The 19,117-nt window shown below is 42.6% G+C and overlaps 1 protein-coding gene across 1 annotated transcript in view; it reads left to right on the top strand.

Annotated features, from left to right (window-relative positions):
- The window catches only part of BAZ1A (bromodomain adjacent to zinc finger domain 1A), a gene marked incomplete at its 5' end in the record, with an annotated part of 99,442 nt that overhangs the window by 948 nt on the left and 79,377 nt on the right, over nt 1-19,117 (top strand). Inside the window, one exon of the mRNA XM_019551654.1 lies at nt 9,112-9,390. Within this exon, the coding sequence (XP_019407199.1) occupies nt 9,112-9,390 (279 nt within the window). The remainder of the gene's footprint in view (nt 1-9,111; nt 9,391-19,117) is intronic.

Below are 19,117 nucleotides of genomic sequence, written 5' to 3'. Positions count from 1 at the left end.
GCCCCCGCCCCGCCCCGCCCCGGGGGTCGTCGAGCGGGATCGGCCCTGCCCGCTGGGTCTGCGCGGGTCCCGCTCGCACAGGCTCGGCTCCCTCACACCCCCGCGGCGTGACACACAGGGCCTGTGGGCTACTGCAGCAAGCATAGAAAAGAGAAAGGGGAAAAAACAAACAAAAAAAACCCTCCCACTGGTTTTCGTTCCTTGTGAGCAGAACAGGTCCAAAGTGTTCCCGGGGTTGCTCCCAAGCTGACCGAGTGCCTCCCTTGTACCTTTCCAGACATTTCATGACCCCCTCTGCCCTCCCACAAAATATTCTCAAAGCTCAAATCCTTCCCTCGTTTATTTATTTATTTTTAATTTTTTTAAAGAAGCGCAGCCTAACCAGATTCCTGCTGGGATCCTTTGCAGCCTGTGAAACCAGAGCACGCCTAAATTTCCTCATGCTTAGACTTGTTTTTCTTACTCAAATAGACATCACCAAATAAACTCAGATTAGGTAACAGCAAAGGGCAGTCATGTGGCTGCTGTCTGGGCAAAATAATGGACCGAGGGGGAATGAAAATGTGAAGTAAAGTTTCCTAAAAAGTTTTGTTGTGCCAGGTTTCTAGGCAGGTTATGAGGACGTAAAGCATCGGAAACAAAGAGTTTATATCTCCACAGAAATTAAAAAATTTCCTGTGTCTGATACTTTGAAAGCTGCTTGTGTAATAACATTTGTCACGGTGCCATTAGGTGGTTCTTACTAAATGAGTGCTGGTAGGGGCTGAAAATCAAGTTGCAAATTTTTTGGAAAGATGCTTACTGGATCTAAGATTGAGCCTGTCTGGGTGCCCTGAAAGATATTGTGGGGATGTCACTTACTCTTTGTAAAGCAGCAGGTTTCATTTGGGCTGGAACTCTGGGTTAAGGGTAAACTTATCTCATAAACGCTTTCCATTCACAACACGCAGAGCCATGGGACGTCAGTGGATGGTGCAGGAGACCAAGGGTTGAATATAGGTGGGCAAGGTTCTTTGGGTAAATTGGATTATCTTTTATTAGACCAACCCAAACAGTTGAAAAAATTCTTCTTTGTAAGCTTTTGGGTATAAATACCCTTAGAATATGGGATTTCTGTAGTTGGCTATGCTCATTTAATAGTTCTCATTAGGTTTTTCTCAATGGAAGAACACTCTTATTTTCTACTCTTCTTTATGGTCCTGTCCATTTCTTTCCTGCGTCCTTATGCCTTTGTCTAGGCAGGAGAAATAGGTTGTGCAGTAGGGTTTTTTTGGTGGTTTTAAATCAAGTTAGCGTATGTCTTGACATGGTTAAACTTCAGTTTGTGTACTGGTGGCAAGCTGTGTTCATCCCAGGCAGGATAAGGGGGGAGGGGAGGGGAGTACTGTGAAGCCTATGATAACTCACCATCTAACATCTAGTTCAAGGTGTCAAACACTTTCCACCAAATACAAAGTGGTATTTGAAATAGTTAACATGTTTTTTTGGGGAAAAGCACCTCCTTTTCTTATTCATGCAACACTAATTAGATTTATGCAGACAGGGTGATCATGCTCTCTACAATTGCACTAGCTGTTTTCTGAAACTAACTATTATCTAAGGTTCTCAAAAACTGGGGAGGGAATTTTGCGTCAGTTCACGCTCTGTATCTGAAAGGTTAGTTTTGTAGTCATAAATATGAGAGATTTTTTAAATGCACACTTGTATTCTGTTGAATTTAAGTATATTTTAGGCATGTAAATAAATCGAGCGGGCTTGATTTGACCAGTAAGTTGCGCATACGTGTATGTATGTGTGTGTGTGTGTGTGTGTGTGTGTGTGTGCAGTGAACATCCTCCCCTCCCCCCCAGTTGTGTTTTTATATGCTTCAAATTACCACATATGCCTAAAACTTGGTTGGGTATTGCTGCATATTTTGCATAAGTTACAAAATTGGAAATGATCTAGTAGCAAAGTTACTTTTACATGGCTAGCAGCAATAGGGGGGGGATAAGATACTTCTCACTTTTGTATTCTTTTTTAAATGAAGAGTCATTATGCCAGTATCCGGTGCATATAAGGCTCAGTAGGGTTAATGTTTGGGAAAGAGAATTTCCTGTTGAGAACTTATTTCACCTTAAAGGGAAATAACCTCATAATTTTGTAATACTAGGGTTTTGCAGTGAGATAGCAAAACTTGTAGATGACGGTTATTTAGATTTATCAAGACTGGTGGGTCAGTGGGGAATGCAGTTAGAGAAACAAAGTGGGATGGCAGAATAAAGTCAGGATTGACAACTGCAAAATATTGCGTGGTGGAAGGAATAGTTTAAACTATCCATATGTTTTGATTTGCTCAGTTGTAACAGCTCAGGAAAAAAGATCTAGGTATCATTGTGGACAGATCAGTGAAAACTTTCTCAGTTTTTAGTGGCAGCTGAAAAAACAAACATTGGAATGCATGAGAAGTGGAATGGAAATATTATTTTAAAATCCTGTCCCAAAAAGAAAAATAATAGCTGTACAATGAAAATGATCATGAGGTATGGAAGATCATATAAAGTGAGCCTAGAAAGACTGAGATTGATTGATTAGTACAGTGATGACCAATAAAGAATGAATTTGTTAGATTTGAGAAATGAAAATGATGAATGGTATAAAGAAAGTCATTTGGGAAAAATAATTCCTTTTTCTCATAATGCAAGAACCTGAGTATGCTCAATGAAATAGAAATTCTGCACATTTTAAACCCAGTTAAAATAAACATTGGATAATTAATATGTGGAACTCATTGCTTCAAGATATTCCTGATGCCAAGACATTAGCAACATAAAAAAGATGATGTATTTAAATGTATAATGATTATATCCATAGCTATATCTGATGGGTTGCTTTGTTTGAAAAAAGTTTAACAGTTTGGGCATAGCTAACCTCTAATGAGGTGGCTAAGTGAAAATTCAACAATGAGCAGATGATTTGTAGTTGTTCATTTGGAGTGTGTTGTATGTTGCTTTAGAGCCATGGTGCTTGCCTTTCCAGCTCCATTGGCTGGATGAGTAGCATAGGGCTGGTCTAGGGGGTGGATCTAGCATGGGGTCAGCCCATGGGGTTGGTTCATGGATAGGACCTGGTGCTGGCCTGCCCCAGGTACAGGATCCACCCACAGGGTGATTGCACACCATTGTAATCTGGTGTGCTGGACCATATTATCTGCACTGCAGGGCTTCCCACAGATCTGGAGATTTGGTGGCAGGGGAGTGGTGGCAGCACTAATTGTCATAGCTCTGGGAGCAATTAAGGCAACTACTGCTCTTCTGTTGCTAAATTTCCTTACCCATGAGGTGCTAGATAGGTCTGCTGGCCAGAGGTTGAGCACCAGTGCTTTAGAGTATTTGGTGTTGGCTTATATTTTGGAAATAGGATACCACATAACAATAATATTGGTACGGAATTGCAATTTTGGCTGTCTTAGTGTGTTGTTTATTAGATGCTGAAAAGGGATTTTTTTTTTCTAAAGGACTGACTGATTTTAGACATTCTCTCTCTCTCTCTCTCCCCCCACCCTTCTCCCTTTATCTGCTCAGCTCAGGATCTTTTTATTTACCCTGTACATTGAGCTTAGAATAGAGGGGGATGGCATAACATTTTGCAGTATTTGGAGCATTTATTTTCAGTTCTCTTCTTCAGTAAGCTTAATTTCCATAGTATCTTAATCCTTCTTAGAGGAATTTGTTACTTGAAATGAATGTCCTTTTTGGAAATGCCCAGTAATAAAATACATTTGGATGTCAGTCAGGATGGGTAGGGATGTCTGGCTATGTCTAGTTTTAACAAAATAATTGCTTCCCCAATCAGGTTTTATATCTATTCATAGAAAGTCTCAACATAAGAATTGGATACACATTTTTAAACAAATCTGGCTCATAATGAATCCATTTTACTTATTTTGTAGACAGAATGGAGTATTTTTCAAGGATTGTTCCAGGATTATATCATTGAATTCCTTGCATAAAAACCATTAACTGATTATATTGGTTGTTATTTGTGCATTTATAAATGAAAATGCAAGAAGGACTTTCTGATTTAAAATAAGGACCTCCAGCTTAGGATCTAGTCTTTCAAATAGGTCAGCTATTTGTACCTAGGCATAATTCATGGCAACTAAATAGGGTTTCATATTCATATACTGAGGGGAACAGAGGCTAATGGACCTATGTGGCTGTTCTGCAAGAACTTTATCCTAATATGTTCAGATATTGTTGGGATCTTGAAACAGCAGGTTCCACGAATGTTGCAACTCTGCATAAGGTTGCAGTTATCCTTAACTCCAAATGCATTTGCTTCTGTGAATTTAAATTCAATATGAAGTCTGTTCAAGCTGCTTTTTTTCTTTAAAAGACAAGCTTTATTATATTTGATTAAAACCATCATTGTCTAGTTGTTTTTGATGACATCTATTTATATAACAACCTTTTATGATGATGACATGAAGGTGCTTCCATGGATTAGGAATGAAGAAATAGTAGATATAAAATCTACTGACATACCATTGGATTTTATGGTAAAATAATTAAAATAGTAAAGTAAAACAGTGTAGATGTCTGCAGTATAAATGTCTGTAGATAATCTGTCTGTGTGTTTATATATAGTCGCTATCTAATTTAACAGACACTTCCCAGAAAAAGTGTAGTCACGTGTTGTTGTTTTTAAAATTAAGGTTGTTTCAGGGACTGTGTCCTCTGTTTTGATTGTTTGCAAACATACTGACAGTTACCAAAAAGAGAGAGACTTCTTAAAATCTTTCCCTACTGGTATGTGGGAAAAATCCACATAAATCAAAAGGGGAAGTAAGCTACGGTGAAACTAGATACACAAAGTATTGTCATATGCAAATTGGAAGAAAAAAAGTTTCCTTCAAATCGTTTGAGTTACAGTAATTTTGTTTGGTTTTTTTTTTTTTTTTACTTGTAACAATCATAGTTCAAAATAATAGAGAAGAGTGATCTATTTTTAAGTTGAATGATGTTCCTTTGACTGTCCCCTGTGCCCTTTTATAAAAATGTCAGTGGCTCTTCAAGGAACAGTGTGAACTTGATTTTTATGTCTTCATATTTTTAAGCAACCCATTTTCTGATGCACTACACTTCAAATAGCCTGTCTTGAAACTATGTATTTTTAATATTCCTAAAACAGAGATCCCAGACCATACCTGTCAGATGTTTTTATAATATCCCAAAAACCTTCTCTGCAGGAGATTTCACAACCTGCTTAAGTAACCTGTTTTAGGCCTTAATGATCCTCATGGTTAGAAAGTTTTTGTTATGTATGTCCTAAATTGGCTTAATTTGTAGCAGTTAAGATTTCTTTTTGTACAATTCTTGGTGGACGTTGATCTGTCTTTTCTGTTTTAGAAAACTTGTGTTCTCCTCTGAGTATATATGTCTGTTTGCTCGGTTACAGTGCTAGGTAGTGCTGTAATGAGACCTGGTGTGCCTACTCCATAGCGACCACCTTAGTGTGGTTATGAGAGGATGAGTTCTTGTACAAATGCAGTGCTCCAATACTGTACTTCAGTTTGTCAGATACACTATGCCTCCTCTGCCAGCATAATCTCAGTTAAACATAGCTTGGTGCCTCATTGAGCAGTAGTGCTACACTGTCATTTTTTTTTTTTTTTTTTAGACAAAACAGACTGAACCTGTGTACAATACTTAGGCAGGATTTGGGTTGAAGTACTGTTAAATGCACAGACAAACAGACTTGTTAATATTTTAAAACCTTTTTATAGTGTTATGCAGAAGTATACTAGGTGAAGATTATTCCGAGAAAATATTCAGATGTGGCTTCTCTTTCACTAACCTCTTTCCCTTCTCCCCCAAGCCATTTATTCCCAAGGTGGGAGGTGTTTTGCAGTGATGGTATCAAAAGTGTTAGTTGGGAGATGCAGCTAAACTTCTCATTTGTCCTCTAGAGTCTGAGATTTGGTTTACAAAATATTAGTCTGCTTTTTTTTATGGTTGTGATGAAAAACTGAGGGAAATGTGTGCTTGAGCATGCATGAAGCCTGGAAAACTGGAGTTGTGAACTGTCTGGTTTACTTCAGTGGGTGCTATCTCAGTAATACTTGGAATATCAACATTGTTCATGGGGTATTTTCATGTCTCATTCAAGCATGCCAGAGAAGTGGGAAAGAGGCTATATGTGCTATTGTTTCTCACAGGGTAGGGGGGTGCTCTCCTGAGGGGGACATAATAGACAAGTTGGCATGCAGAAGCACATGTTAAATTATTGTAAATGACTTATGTATTTTAATTTATATGATGCACCAGAATGGTAGGGTAGTGGACAGTTCACTATTTTGAAGTGGTGCTCAGGTTTTAAAATAGGAAATGCCATAAGTACTGAATGAGGGAGGCATAAGTACTGAAACAGTAGTGGTATAAGTTGTAGCTGTGTTGGTCTAAGGACATAGGAAGACAAGGCCCTTTGAGTAAATCTGGTATCTTTTATTAGATAAAGTCAGATAGTTGGAAAAATTCTTCTCTGCAAGCTTTCGGGTACAAGTACCCTTCATCTCAGCCTGATGAAGGGTATTTGTACCCAAAAGCTTAAAAAAAATTCTACAACTATTTGAGTTGGTTTAATAAAAGATACCAGATTTACCCAAAGAGACTTGTCTGAAAAAATAGTTGCATATTGTGTCAAACTGTTATGTTGCATAGTGGATCGCCTTAATGTAGCTGGTAAATTGTTTTCATTCTGTATTTACTGTCTCTGCTTAATCAGTTATTCATCTAGACATTATTTTAACAAGCCACAATAAAAATATTATGATGGGCTCACCCTGTAACAGGTATTGACTAAGACAGGGCTGTTCAGCTTGTAAGTGTCCACACCATGCAGGCAGGCAATTCCATTGCTGCACTATGCTGGGGTATCTGCTGCCAGGAAGTGAAAGCTGAGGGAGATAGGGAGAGCCTAAAGACCCTGGCTATAGCAGTAGCCAGACAACAGGGGAAGCAGTGGCTGGACAGGAACTTGGCGGCTGCGCATTAACCCTTGCTAGTTTGACAGCCCTGGACTTACAAATGCCATTCCCAGTGATATATGATACTGCTGTACTAATTTGGAAGTAAACTTGTTTTATCGGTGGCAGATCAGGGTGCTGTGCCTTATAATTGTGTGACAAGCCTATTTGTGCAGTTTTCACAATAGATCAGAGAAGGATTTGTATGGTATGGTTTGGATAGGGATGATCCTGCCTCAGACAGGGAGCTTGACTAGATCGGGGTAGATAAGTGGTATAAGCAGCCTGTGTGTGGCATGAGGCAGATTAGGGAGGGGACAGGCAGAGCAATAGTAGATAGAGTAGAAAGCAAATAGTCAATCAAGGATGGAAGCAGAAAATGGAGCAATAGATTGGGCAGAGAAAGAGGATTGGAGTGGTACTTGGGGAGGGTGCAGGGCTAATTTGTGGCACTTCTGCCAAAAAGGTTGACTGCTACTGGAGTAGATGATTTCCAGAGGTCCCTTGCAGCCCTACTTTTCTGTGATTCTGTGAAGAACAACAATGGTAATTTTAATATTTATTGGAATATGCGAGGGAAGGAAAATCAATATGTGACAAATAGAAAAAAGTAAGGAAAAGAATCAGCAGAAAAAAATTGTTTTAGTGCTCTGTAAGTTTAGTATAAACAGTGCAGGAATAAAAACTATTTAAAAGTGCTTGAGATGAGTTTTTTAACCTTCCCTTCATCCTTTGTGAGCCAGAACACTCAAAACCACTAGTGTCTTGATTACTGAAGAGCAAATTGAAACATTAATTGAAACTATTTTAAGAAAGAATTGCAAGATTAGTTTGTACAATATTGGGCGCTCAAGCATTTACGTATAGGGATGGGATAGGGGTGTGGGGGATGTAGGAAATAAATTACTGTATTTACCCAAATTCAAGATGACCCCCCCCACTCAGTAATGAGATTCTGTACATGGAAGACGAATACACTCGTTATAATTTTTCAAGTATAGAATCTAATTATTGGAGGGTCATCTTCAATTCATCCGCCTGCCCTCCCTGCCTCCACAATGGGGCAAGCAGTGGGGGCTGGCAACAGGGGGAATGAAGCAGCCTGCCACCTGTCTCCTGTACCATTTGCCTGTCTGGCATCTGTCCCCAACCCATAGTTCTTGTGCTCCTGGCACTCACCTCCTGTGTGCCCCTCCTTTCCCCGCTGCTGCTTACCCGGAGTTGTGGCTCCACTTCATCCTGGGACATGGAGCACATACTAGCTCCGGCTCCTGCCTGACCAGGCAGCAGTGATTTTAGCAGTGGCAGCTCTGGGATTGGGTTGGAGCTGAGGTTGGGACTGAGGGTAGAGCTGCCATTGCTGTTACTGGGCTGGGTGGGGGCCAGAGCAAATGTGTGCTTTGTGCCATAGGTCAGAATGGGCCAGAGTTACAGCTGCAACACTGGGAAAGTGGCAGGGAGGTGCGGGGGAGGGTGAGTGAGGTGGTGAGGGGCAGGCAACATGGGAGGGGGTAGAGGCTTCCATGGCTTTTGGGTCAGTGGGTGGGGAGTCAGGGCCAGTGCCACAGCAGCCACCTGTCCGTTCCCTCCCCCTGCCTCCCCACACCATATATTCAATTCTAAGACAAGGGACTTTTCCAACAGGGGACAAAAATCTTGGATTCAAGTAAATATAGTAAAGTAAATATAGTAACTCAAAGGGACATGTTCATGATATTTATTTGCAGAGTCTTAGAGTTTGATGCTGCCACTTAAAATAATCTGAGTTTTACTATAGTCTGTACTGAGAACAGGTTTTGGTCCTTGCATAGCAGATTTATAGGTACTGAATGGAGGGGTTAACAGAAGTGGAAAATGATCATTAAGTACTCTAACATGATGGGAGATCCAGTAATAACATTCTCTAGACCTATTGTGATGGCTGTTACTAAACCCTGGTGGATACTACTGTCTATAATGTGAATAGCAGCAGGCTTATGTTTTACACTCTGGATTTGTAAAGCGTGTTTTTCACTTAGCAGAGATGTGTAATGCCATATAATAGAGAAGAAAACTCTAGCCAGCATTTACAGTTTGTTCACTTTCTTCCTTTCTCTTCTTTACAGTGACTTCTTTGAACGCACCATTCTGTGTAACAGCCTTGTGTGGAGTTGTGCTGTCACGGGTAAACCGGGACTCACATATCAGGAAGCACTAGAATCAGAAAAGAAAGCAAGGCATAATCTCCAGAGTTTTCCAGAGGCACTTATAGTTCCAGTTTTATACTTGGCCACCCTTACCCATCGCTCACGACTTCATGAAATCTGTGATGAAATCTTTACTTATGTCAAGGATCGATATTTTGTTGGTGAAACAGTGGAAGTAATTAGGAATAATGGCGCAAGGTAAATATCTTTTAAACATAATCTTGAAATGTGTGTATATAGTATGCATTTTTTTAAATTGAGGTTACAAATTATTGCGCACAAGATCAAGTCCAGTGGCTTTGGGTACCTGTTCTGTTATTGCTACTTATTGTCTTGGATTCTGAGCTCAGTTTCTCATTCTTTGGTCTACTAAGTGCTGTAATGGTTGTGGAGGCAGGAGAACTGTACACATTGTCCATCAGCTCTTTCCAGAGAAGTCTGTTTGATTTAGAAGATGGCACATCCTGCCTCTGTCAAAAAACCACTGCAATGCAAAGAGCAAGTTGGGGTCTGGGAGGCTGGACAACTCTTCAGAGTCCAAGAAAAGGTGTTAAGTCACTCAGAGCCAACTGAATGGAATGCAGGGAAACTTCTGCAAAATATTAGGCTATAGAGTGTGAAAGTGATGATACAGACATTGTAGGCAAGCTGTATTGGTATATGTTAAACATAATAGAAAGATTTGGGGTGAGATGTAGTTGTCAACCAGGGTAGTTATGAACAAATGCTAAGGATTCTCTCTTGGGGCTTGTAAATCATGAGCTGTTAGTTTTATAACTCCAGAAGTAACAGAACTTGAGAAAACTGAAAGAATCAATTTAAGCTTGATTTTTTTTTTATTTTTAAATTTTGAAAAGGGTAAGAAATTTCTAGCTCAAGAATATGGTCTTGATACAGTAACACAGGGGTTGGCAACTGTATGTGTTGGGGCTGGGGAGGCAGCAGCTGTTTGCAGCCTCCAGGCTGCAGCCAGCCCCAGCTCTGGGTAGCTTCTGCCAGCTGGGAGCCTGGGCTGCTCCCAGCAGGCAGCTGGGACGCTGCAAGCCCTGCTGGGAGCAGCCCAGGATCCAGCAGCTACCCAGAGCTGAGGCTGGCTGCAGCTGGGAGACTACAAACAGCTGCTGCCTCCCCAGCCCCAAAGGGTGCAGTGCTGGCACCTGCTGCCTTCCCCGAGCCTGGGGCCAGAAGACAGCCGGGGCTGGAGGGCAGCAGCTGTTTGTAGCTTCCCAGCTGCAGCCAGCCCCAGCTCTGGGTAGCTGCTGATAGCCATGGAGCCTGGGCTGCTCCCATGGAAGCCCTGCTGCAAGCAGCCAGGGCTCTGTGGCCGTCAGCAGCTACCCAGAACTTGGGTCAGCTGCAAACATCTGCCCCAGCCCCGGCCCTGGGCCGAGCTGTCTCCTAGCCCCAGACCTGGTCCCGGGCCCTGCGGAGGCAGCACATACTGGTAGTGCTCTCTGCTGTGCCGCCCTCGCTGCTTCTGCAAAGCAGCGTTGGAACCCGACACAGCAGGGCACAGCAGGAGACACAAAAAGCTGCCAGCTCCCCGCTGCCCTGCCACACTTCCCCTGCAGGTGGGGGCAGCAGCAAGGTGCACAACCCAGTGTTGCTGTCCATACTGCTCCCGTGCACACAGGGGAAGTGTGGCAGGGCAGTGGGGACCTGGGAGCAGGCAGCTTTCTGATATGTGCTGCCTCCCCGGAGCCTGGGGCCGGGTCTGGGATGGGAGACGGCTGGGGCCAGGGCAGAGAGGCGGCAGATATTTGCAGCTGGCCAAGGTTCTGGGTAGTTGCTGACAGCCAGAGCCCAGGCTGGTGGGCAGGGGCTTTGGCTGGGAAGCAAGGGCAAGGGCTTTGGGTGGGGGGGCAAGGGGCCCAAGTAGGGCATCCTGCCATGTACCCCCTGCCCTCATTTTGTTTTTCTGGCATGCCGGCACCCCGGCACCTTCCAAGGTAGGCACTGTGGGGGTTTTCAGCACTCCCGCCAAAAAATGTTGCCTACCGCTGCAGTAAGGCGTGCTTAGAAAGTGAAGAATTTTAAGAGAAATTTGTATTACCTATTATTTTGGGATTCCATTTTTATACGATTTTAATGCTGATTTTGTTCAAACGTACTAGCTTGTAAATTGCAGATATTACAGCATTTTGGTACTGTCTTAAAATAAATTTCTGATGAGGGAAACTTTTGGTAAAGGGAATGAATGGTGAGGCTGTGTGTTGAGGGTATGGAGAAAACTTAAACTCTAGAAAAATTATTCTCACAAGTGATCAGTAACTTGTTTATTCAAATATCACAATTTAATTTAAATTAACTGGTCTGATTCTTCGCTTACACTGTTTCTCTGAAGGGATCAGAAAATTCTCTCAATTTTCTCAATCTAAAGATTAAAGCACTTGTATAAATCTTTGCAAAATTCTTTTCCTGTCAGCTTTAGGCTTCCTCAGGCTATGAAGTGGCCATGTGGTATAAATAGTGGATGCTTGATCCATAAGATAACTTATGCATATTAGAAGACTAGTGAGCAGGGGCTCATAAATTAATCAGAAGCTTTACCTCATTTGTAGTCCATGGGGAAAAAGGTGCGAAATACCTACAACTATGGAGTCTCTGTCTGCAAAGTTGAGGTGGAGGAGCTTCTGGAAAGTGGAAAGGCAGGAAACTGTCTCAAGAAAGACTACTGTTTCCCTTTAAAAGGCACCTACACAGGAGTTGGGTTTTTTGGGGTTTTTTTTTTCTTTTTACTTCCCTATGGTTCCATTTAATGGATTCGAACACATTAGTCCTCATATTAAACTACTTTGGCTCAACAAATCAATTTAATTTTCCAGAAACATTTATACTATAAATTGTAGGTGAGAACGATTTAACAAAGCAGTTCTAGTTTAGGAATGGTTTTTTTTTTGTTTTTTTTCTTTCTTTTTTTTTTTTTTCTTCCAGTTGGTATATGAAAATGTCTCATTTTGTCTTAACCTTAAGGGGCTGGCATTTTCCAGACACCCAGCCAAAAGAATGCGTTAGAACAGTGGTGCTCAATCTTCTGGCCTCACAGACGAGATGACTGAAATGGCGCTGGTCCACAGTTCAGATTGGGCCTTGCAACTCTGGGGCTGGGTGCCGCCTCTCTGTAGCCCTGTGTGCTGGGCTTCTATGCCACCCCTGCCTGGCTCTGCATGATGGGTTTTGGGTCCCCACACTGCCTCTGCTCAGCCCAGTGCACTGCCCTTTGTGCCTTATCCAGCAAGGTACTCTGTCCAGGCTACAGCTTTCCCTATGTGTTTGGAAATTTAGCAGCACCCTTACCACCAAATTTTCAGACTGGTGGAGAGCCCAGCAGGCTGGATGACCTACCACCACAAACTAGATCTGGCCTGCAGGCCACACAGGTTGAGCACTCCAGCTTTGGAAGAATATATACGAGTTTCAGAAGACTAACTTTCTACTTTATTTTTTTTTCTTTTTTTTGTAAATCGCTGACTAAAATATTTGTTTATCTTTCTTAAATTTTTAAATTTTACATGAAAAACAGGTGCATAGTTAGTTAATATAGACATAGAAAGGGGGAGCTTTCTTGTTCTTTTACCTAATGAAATTCAAAATTCTTTTCACATTTTGTTTGGAGGATAGTAAATCAATGTTAACTTTGCTTTTGTCAAATATTTGTCCCTTTCACTTAAAGAATGAAATGAATAATAGAGTTATTGTTCTGTTAAAAGTGATAATGCAATTTTAATCTCAGAATAATTGGATCTGCCTTGGAAAATACTACATTTTTAAATTATTAAAGTTCCGATAAAATAATCTTAGTCCACCAAGGTGAAGGTGTTTTTTTTATCCAAAGGTGTCTGACTAAATTTGAGTTTAACTTAAGTCTGATCACATTTTAGTTTTGCTTTTCAATTCATACAATTATTGTTAACAAAACGCCTTTTTGGAACTTTAACCTTATGGGGCCCAGAGCCAATTTTGCAGGCATTTCATGGTGGCCCCATCCCTTGCTGCTGATTGACAGACAGGCTCTGGCAGCCCTCTTCCCTCTCTACCAATTGGCTGAGAAGCAAAAACCACATAATTAAATATCAAATTCCACAGGATTATGAAGTTCCATGGAAATAATTGTATACATTAGTATATTATACATCTAAATATTAAATTTAATTTGTAATTAAAACTAAATTTAAATATATCATTAATATAAACTTATACATGGTGGGCATGTCTACACAAGACATTTACTGTGCAGTTGACTAATTAACTGCAGTCCAGTGGAGGGCAATAAAAATGGTTAGGGGGTGGGGCACATGACATAATGAGGAGAGGCTGAGGGAAGTGGGATTATTTTTAAAGAACTCCGTGAGCTTAAACATAAAAAGGAAGCTTGGATAGATGGCTAGGGGGGAATATAAGAATATTGTCTGGGCATGCAGGGATGAAATTGGTAAGGCCAAGGCACAATTGGAGTTGCAGCCAGCAAGGGATGTGAAGGGTTTTTTACAAATATGCTAGCAACAAAAGGAAGGTCAGGGAGTGTGCGAGACCCGTACTGAATGGGAGAGGCAACCTAGTGACAGATGAGGAGGAAAAGGCCGAAGTACTCAATACCTTTTTTTTTTTTTAACCTTGGTCTTCACAGGCAGGATCTACTCCCAGACTATTGCATTGGACAGCACAGTTTAGGGAGAAGGTGAGCAACCATCAGTGGTTAAAGAACAGGTTAGGGATTATTTAGAGGAGCTGGATGTGTACAAGTCCATTTGGCCATAAGGGATGTATCCAAGAGTATTGAGGGAGTTGCCTGATGTGCTTGCAGGGCAGCTGGCCATTATCTTTGAAAACTCGTGGAGATTGGAGGAGGTCCTGGATGATAGGAAAAGGGCAAATATAGTACCCATCTTTAAGAAAGGGAAGGAGGAGGATCCAGGGAACTACAGACCCATCAGCCTTATCTCAGTTGTTGGAAAAATCATGGAGTAGGTCCTCAAAGAATCCATTTCTAAGCGCTTGGAGGAGAAGAAAATGATTAGAAACAGTCAACATGGATTCACCAAGGGCAAGTCATGCCTGACCAACCTGATTGCCTTCTATGATGAGATGACTGGTTCTGTGGATGCAGGGAAAGCAGTGGACATGATATATCTTGATTTTAGCAAGGCTTTTGATACAGTCTCCCACAGTATTCTTGCAAGCAAGTTAAGGAAGCATGGGTTGACTGTAAGGTAGATAGAAAGCTGGCTGGATCATTGAGCTCACAGATTCACAGAAGTTCAGGGCTGGAAGGGATTTGGACTTTGTGAGATCATCGGGTCCTGCCCCCCCTGCTCTGGGCAGGAGAGACTGCTGGGGTCAAATAACCCCAGCAAGGTGTGCATCCAGTCTCCTTTTGAAGATCTCCAGGGTAGGTGCGTGCATCACCCCTGCTGGGAGTCTATTCCAGAGTCTGGTCACATGAATAGTGACATTTTTCCTTATATCCAGTCTGAAACCTTCTTCTAGGGGTTTATGACTGTTTCTCTTGGTTTTTCCCTTGGGTACTTTGGTGAATAGTTGTTCACCTAGCCCCTGATGCTCTCCCCTGTTATATTTGTAAGCTGCCACCAAATGCCCCTGAAGTTTCTTTTCTATGATGAACAGTCCCATATCAATCGGCTTTTCCTCCGATGGTTTGCTCTTCGGGCCTCCTAATCATACGAGTGGCTCTTCTCTGGACTCTCTCAAGCTTCTCAACATCCTTCTTGAAGTGTGGTGCCAAAAAATGGATGCAGTACTCCAACTGCAGCCTCACCAGTGCCGAGTAGAGCGGGAAAATAACTTCCTTAGTTTTGCTTCAGATGCATCAGTTTGATCTGTTAACTGTAGCATCACACCGGTGGCTCATTCGTTTTATGGTCAATTATGACCACCCCCCGGGTCCATTTCGGACATGGTGCAAGCTAGTGTAGCACCACCGAGGATGCAAGTTTGTTCCAGATTTTTCCTCCTCATATAGAGCACTTTACACTTCTCAGTGTTGAGCAGCATCTGGTTCTGTTCTGCCTATCTAACTAATCTGTCTAGGCTCAATGTCTAGTTGGCAGCTGGTAGTGGAGTGCCCCACGGGTCAGTCCTGGGGCTAGTTTTGTTCAATATCTTTACCAATGACCTGGAAGATGGGATAGAGTGCGCCCTCAGCAAGTTCGCAGATGACACCAAGGTGGGGAGAGTAGTAGGTATGCTGGAGGGTAGGTCTAGGATTCAGAGTGACCTAGACAAATTAGAGGATTGGGCTGAAAGAAAATTCATGTTGGACATTAGGAAAAACTCTCTCACTAGGAGGGTGGTGAAGCACTGGAATGGGTAGGTAGTGGAACCTCCATCCTTGGAGGTTGCTGGAATGATCTAGTTGGGGATGGTCCTGCTTTGAGCAGGAGGTTGGACTAGATGATCTCCTGAGGACCCTGCCAACCCTAATTTTCTGTCATTCTATGATTCTAACTGTGCAGTAAATATCTCAGGGGTGCACAGGCAGACACCATTAGGGCTTATAAAACTACTATACTCCGTAGCAGGGTAGTACTTGTAAAATACAAGTAATACCCTGCTGTGGAGTTTTGGGGGTTTTTTGTGTGAAGCAGTGCATGTGTAGACACTACTCCATCTGGCTGGGGCACACGGTGCTTCAGTGCGGGGCTAACTGGCTGGCAGCCCCTGCACTGAAGCATGTTTGTGCCTCAGCAAGACCTTTTGCAGCATGTGGAGTCCAGGTGGAGCAGCCACTCCAGCAATATCTTCTAGATTTTTTAATGTGTTAAAACAGCAGCAAAAAAACTTCCAGAGCAATAAGCAATAAACACTGGAGTTTATTCGTGCACATCAGTCGCATGCGTAGATGCGTCCAGTATGACTTGTAACTTATATCATAATTTATTATTAGTGTCTACAAAAAGTTTAGAAATACTAAATAATATTAACCTTGATTGAAACCCTATTAGTTGTTAGCATACAGTGTCCACTAGCAGTTGCAGCTGACATCTTGTGTCTCTGCAGTATGAACACTTGTCCATACACTGAGATTGCTCGTTCTGCATCCACTGAATTGGTTGGAATAGGTAGGCAGTGTTTTCCCAGTGTAGAGATGTGGAAACCAATCGTAAACAGGATCCCAAAATCCAGTCATAGTCAAAAGCATCCGGCATTCTTTGACAAAGTTCACGTAAGCAGCAATGCTGGGTGTCGTGCACATTTGTTGCCATCCAGGTTTTGATTTAAGTAGCTGAGGGTCAGAACTCAGAAGGGGCACCCGATTTGGGTAAGAAATGCAAACAGTACTAAAAAAAGAGAGAGAGGCAGGTGGTTGTTCAAGCCTAGGTGGTAGTGACTGATCGTACTTGTAGTATTGACTGTATCTATTGCTTGGAACAGTTCTTGCCTCCTCTGGTTTTCACTTTTGACAGTTTGGAAATTGTGTGATACCATGTCTTCAACCCAATTTATCATATCCATCCGCTTCTGTGCTTGGTGGATCAGAGCCTAAAGATATTGAACTTTTTCAAACCACATTAGAAGCTCCATGAACTGGATTGTGTTTTCAGCCACCAACTTAACTTGATTTTCAGTGTCATCCAGTTATAAGAAATCATGTAGTTTAAGCATACACTGTATTCTGGGTGCGACTTTCAAGCTTGTCATGCACAAATTGCTGGTAGCACTTAATATTCTTTGCACGGTAACAAACTGTTGAAGCATAAATTCCACCTTGTAAGCACTGGTTTTGGTGGAAGTGACACAGTTGCATTTAGATCCCCATTTTGATTGGTGATGAACTCCCTGTATTGAAGCTTACAGCCTGAACAGTGTTTGAATGCTTTTTTAAAGAGGAAACCGGTCTAGCCACATCAGGAAAACCTGTGCGCCAGGTATCTCTTACTAAAGACAGAATATGTGCATTGCTGCTAACATAAATTACATTGGGCATCATTCCATGGAGCACAACAGAGAAAACTTTGCACATCTACATTGCATTATCAGCCAGACATGTTGAGATCTTGTTAAATTCTAAGCTGTAGTTTACAATAGCCCTCGTTACAGTTTGTGCTACAGTTGAAAAATGTACAGACATGAGTTGAACTGGCTCTGTTTGAAAATCAGGCAAATCGCAGTCTTTCCAGCTTCCAGGTACAAATAAAATGTGGATAACATAGTCATTCCTGAACATCTGTTACTTCATCTGCTAAAATCAACATTAGTTCATTTTTTGCCAATGCAGAATTTGTAGACTGAACATGCGGAGCAGTTATTCCTGGTAGATAATTCTGGTGAAGCTTGTTCACACAATGGAAACTGCCAGCATTTGACATGTGCTTGTTCAAGTAGTCCCTTCATTTCAGATTACCAGTTTTCTCAGAGGGATTTTGGCAGCCATAAATGCTTGCACTAGCTCGAATGTAGCCACTCTTGTCTGGTAAACTGCATTCAGTGGTTCTGGTAAACATCAAGGACACTTATCGCTTGTTTCTTGTTCTGACTTTCAGCCACTGTAGAAGCCTTTCACTTTATTTGCCATTTGGACTCTAAAGGCCAATCAGTGCTTTTTTTCCTCTACAGATCCAGTCACACTGCAGCGTGAACAAAACATTTTACCACCATCTGATGCAAAGTTTCTATACAGAACTGTGTTATGCAATCCTGAGCTGAAACGTATTTTGCTTTTTTGGGGTGTTTTTTCAGTGGCCAAATCTCCAAATCAAATCAGGAGACCCAATTTGATTTGGAGAGATTAATGGAAGCCTCCAAATTGATTTGGAGAGTGTCATAGGATGGGGTTCCCAGGGATGGCCATGATGCCCTTAGGGCTGTAACCATGCCAGTCTTGCTCAACGGACACCCTGTTCCTTGCCTATCACGTCTTGTTGGTAATTACAATAAATAGGGAGGCTGCCCTCGAGTTTGTGTTTCGGCACGGTCCAGATGGACCCCACTGAACCCTTTGGGTTCTTGGACCCCTTTTGGGTCCTGCTCAAAATGGTTGCCTCATGGGACACCCTCAGCCTTATGGCCTAGATTCGTGGCTCCAAAGCCACCCCTTTACCATGCCCCAAGCCTCACAGATGGCATTCGCACATTGTCTCTCTGAGGTCCTAGCCTAGCCAGGCCTTTGGTCATCTCTGGGTTCTCTGCAGCCTTGTCTCTGCACCTACATTGGTGCTGGGCTCTCCGCAGCCCTTTTGTCACCATGCCCCCTGGCACTGGGGTCTGCTCACCCCTTTTGTCACCGTGCCCCCTGGTGCTGGTGTTCTCACACTGTAGTGGGCCCCCATTGAGGCCTCTTCTTTCCCCAATAGCCTCAGCCCAATCCACCAGTTTATAAGCAGCAACCAAAATACGAGCCCCTGGGCTATAACATAACACAAGTAGGTCAGGGTGTGCTCTGTCCCTTTTTAAAAGTCAAACTTTCTCCTCCCTGCCTCCAACACTAAGTGCCTTGTAGGCCAAGTACCTGGTAAGCTCCTACATGCAGCATCTCAGGCAGCCATAGTGTGTCTGGGCAATTCTTCCCTAGAGGCTTCTTCCCTTGGCTGCTGCCAGAGAACTAACTCCTGCTGGTCTCGGCTCTGGGGTTTATATGTGCCCAGGGCCCTGCCTTCTTCTGGTCAGCTGACCAGGTGCAGGTGCAGACTAATTCCCTTGTTAGCCTGCTGCCATAGCAACCTGCACCTGTGGGGTTTCTGTCTGGCTCTTAGGGCCCTCTCCCTAGGCAGTTTCTGCTCTTAAAGCAGCAGATACTTTAGTGCCCTGAGAGAGGAATTTGACAATTCGGCCATAGATACAGCTTTATATGTTTTTTCTACGTAACTCGAGGTACTAGGCGTGGCTCGCGGACACTGAGATGGTGGGGCAGATGGAGCATCCCGTGGGGGTGGGGGTTCCCCCACGCGCTTGGCTGCAGACCCAGAAG

Source organism: Crocodylus porosus, unplaced genomic scaffold (genome assembly GCF_001723895.1).
Source record: "Crocodylus porosus isolate Cpor-Errol unplaced genomic scaffold, CroPor_comp1, whole genome shotgun sequence".
NCBI classification, from domain to species: domain Eukaryota; kingdom Metazoa; phylum Chordata; order Crocodylia; family Crocodylidae; genus Crocodylus; species Crocodylus porosus.
Note: the sequence above shows the minus strand (reverse complement) of the source record. Positions and strands in the feature narration are given on the sequence as shown.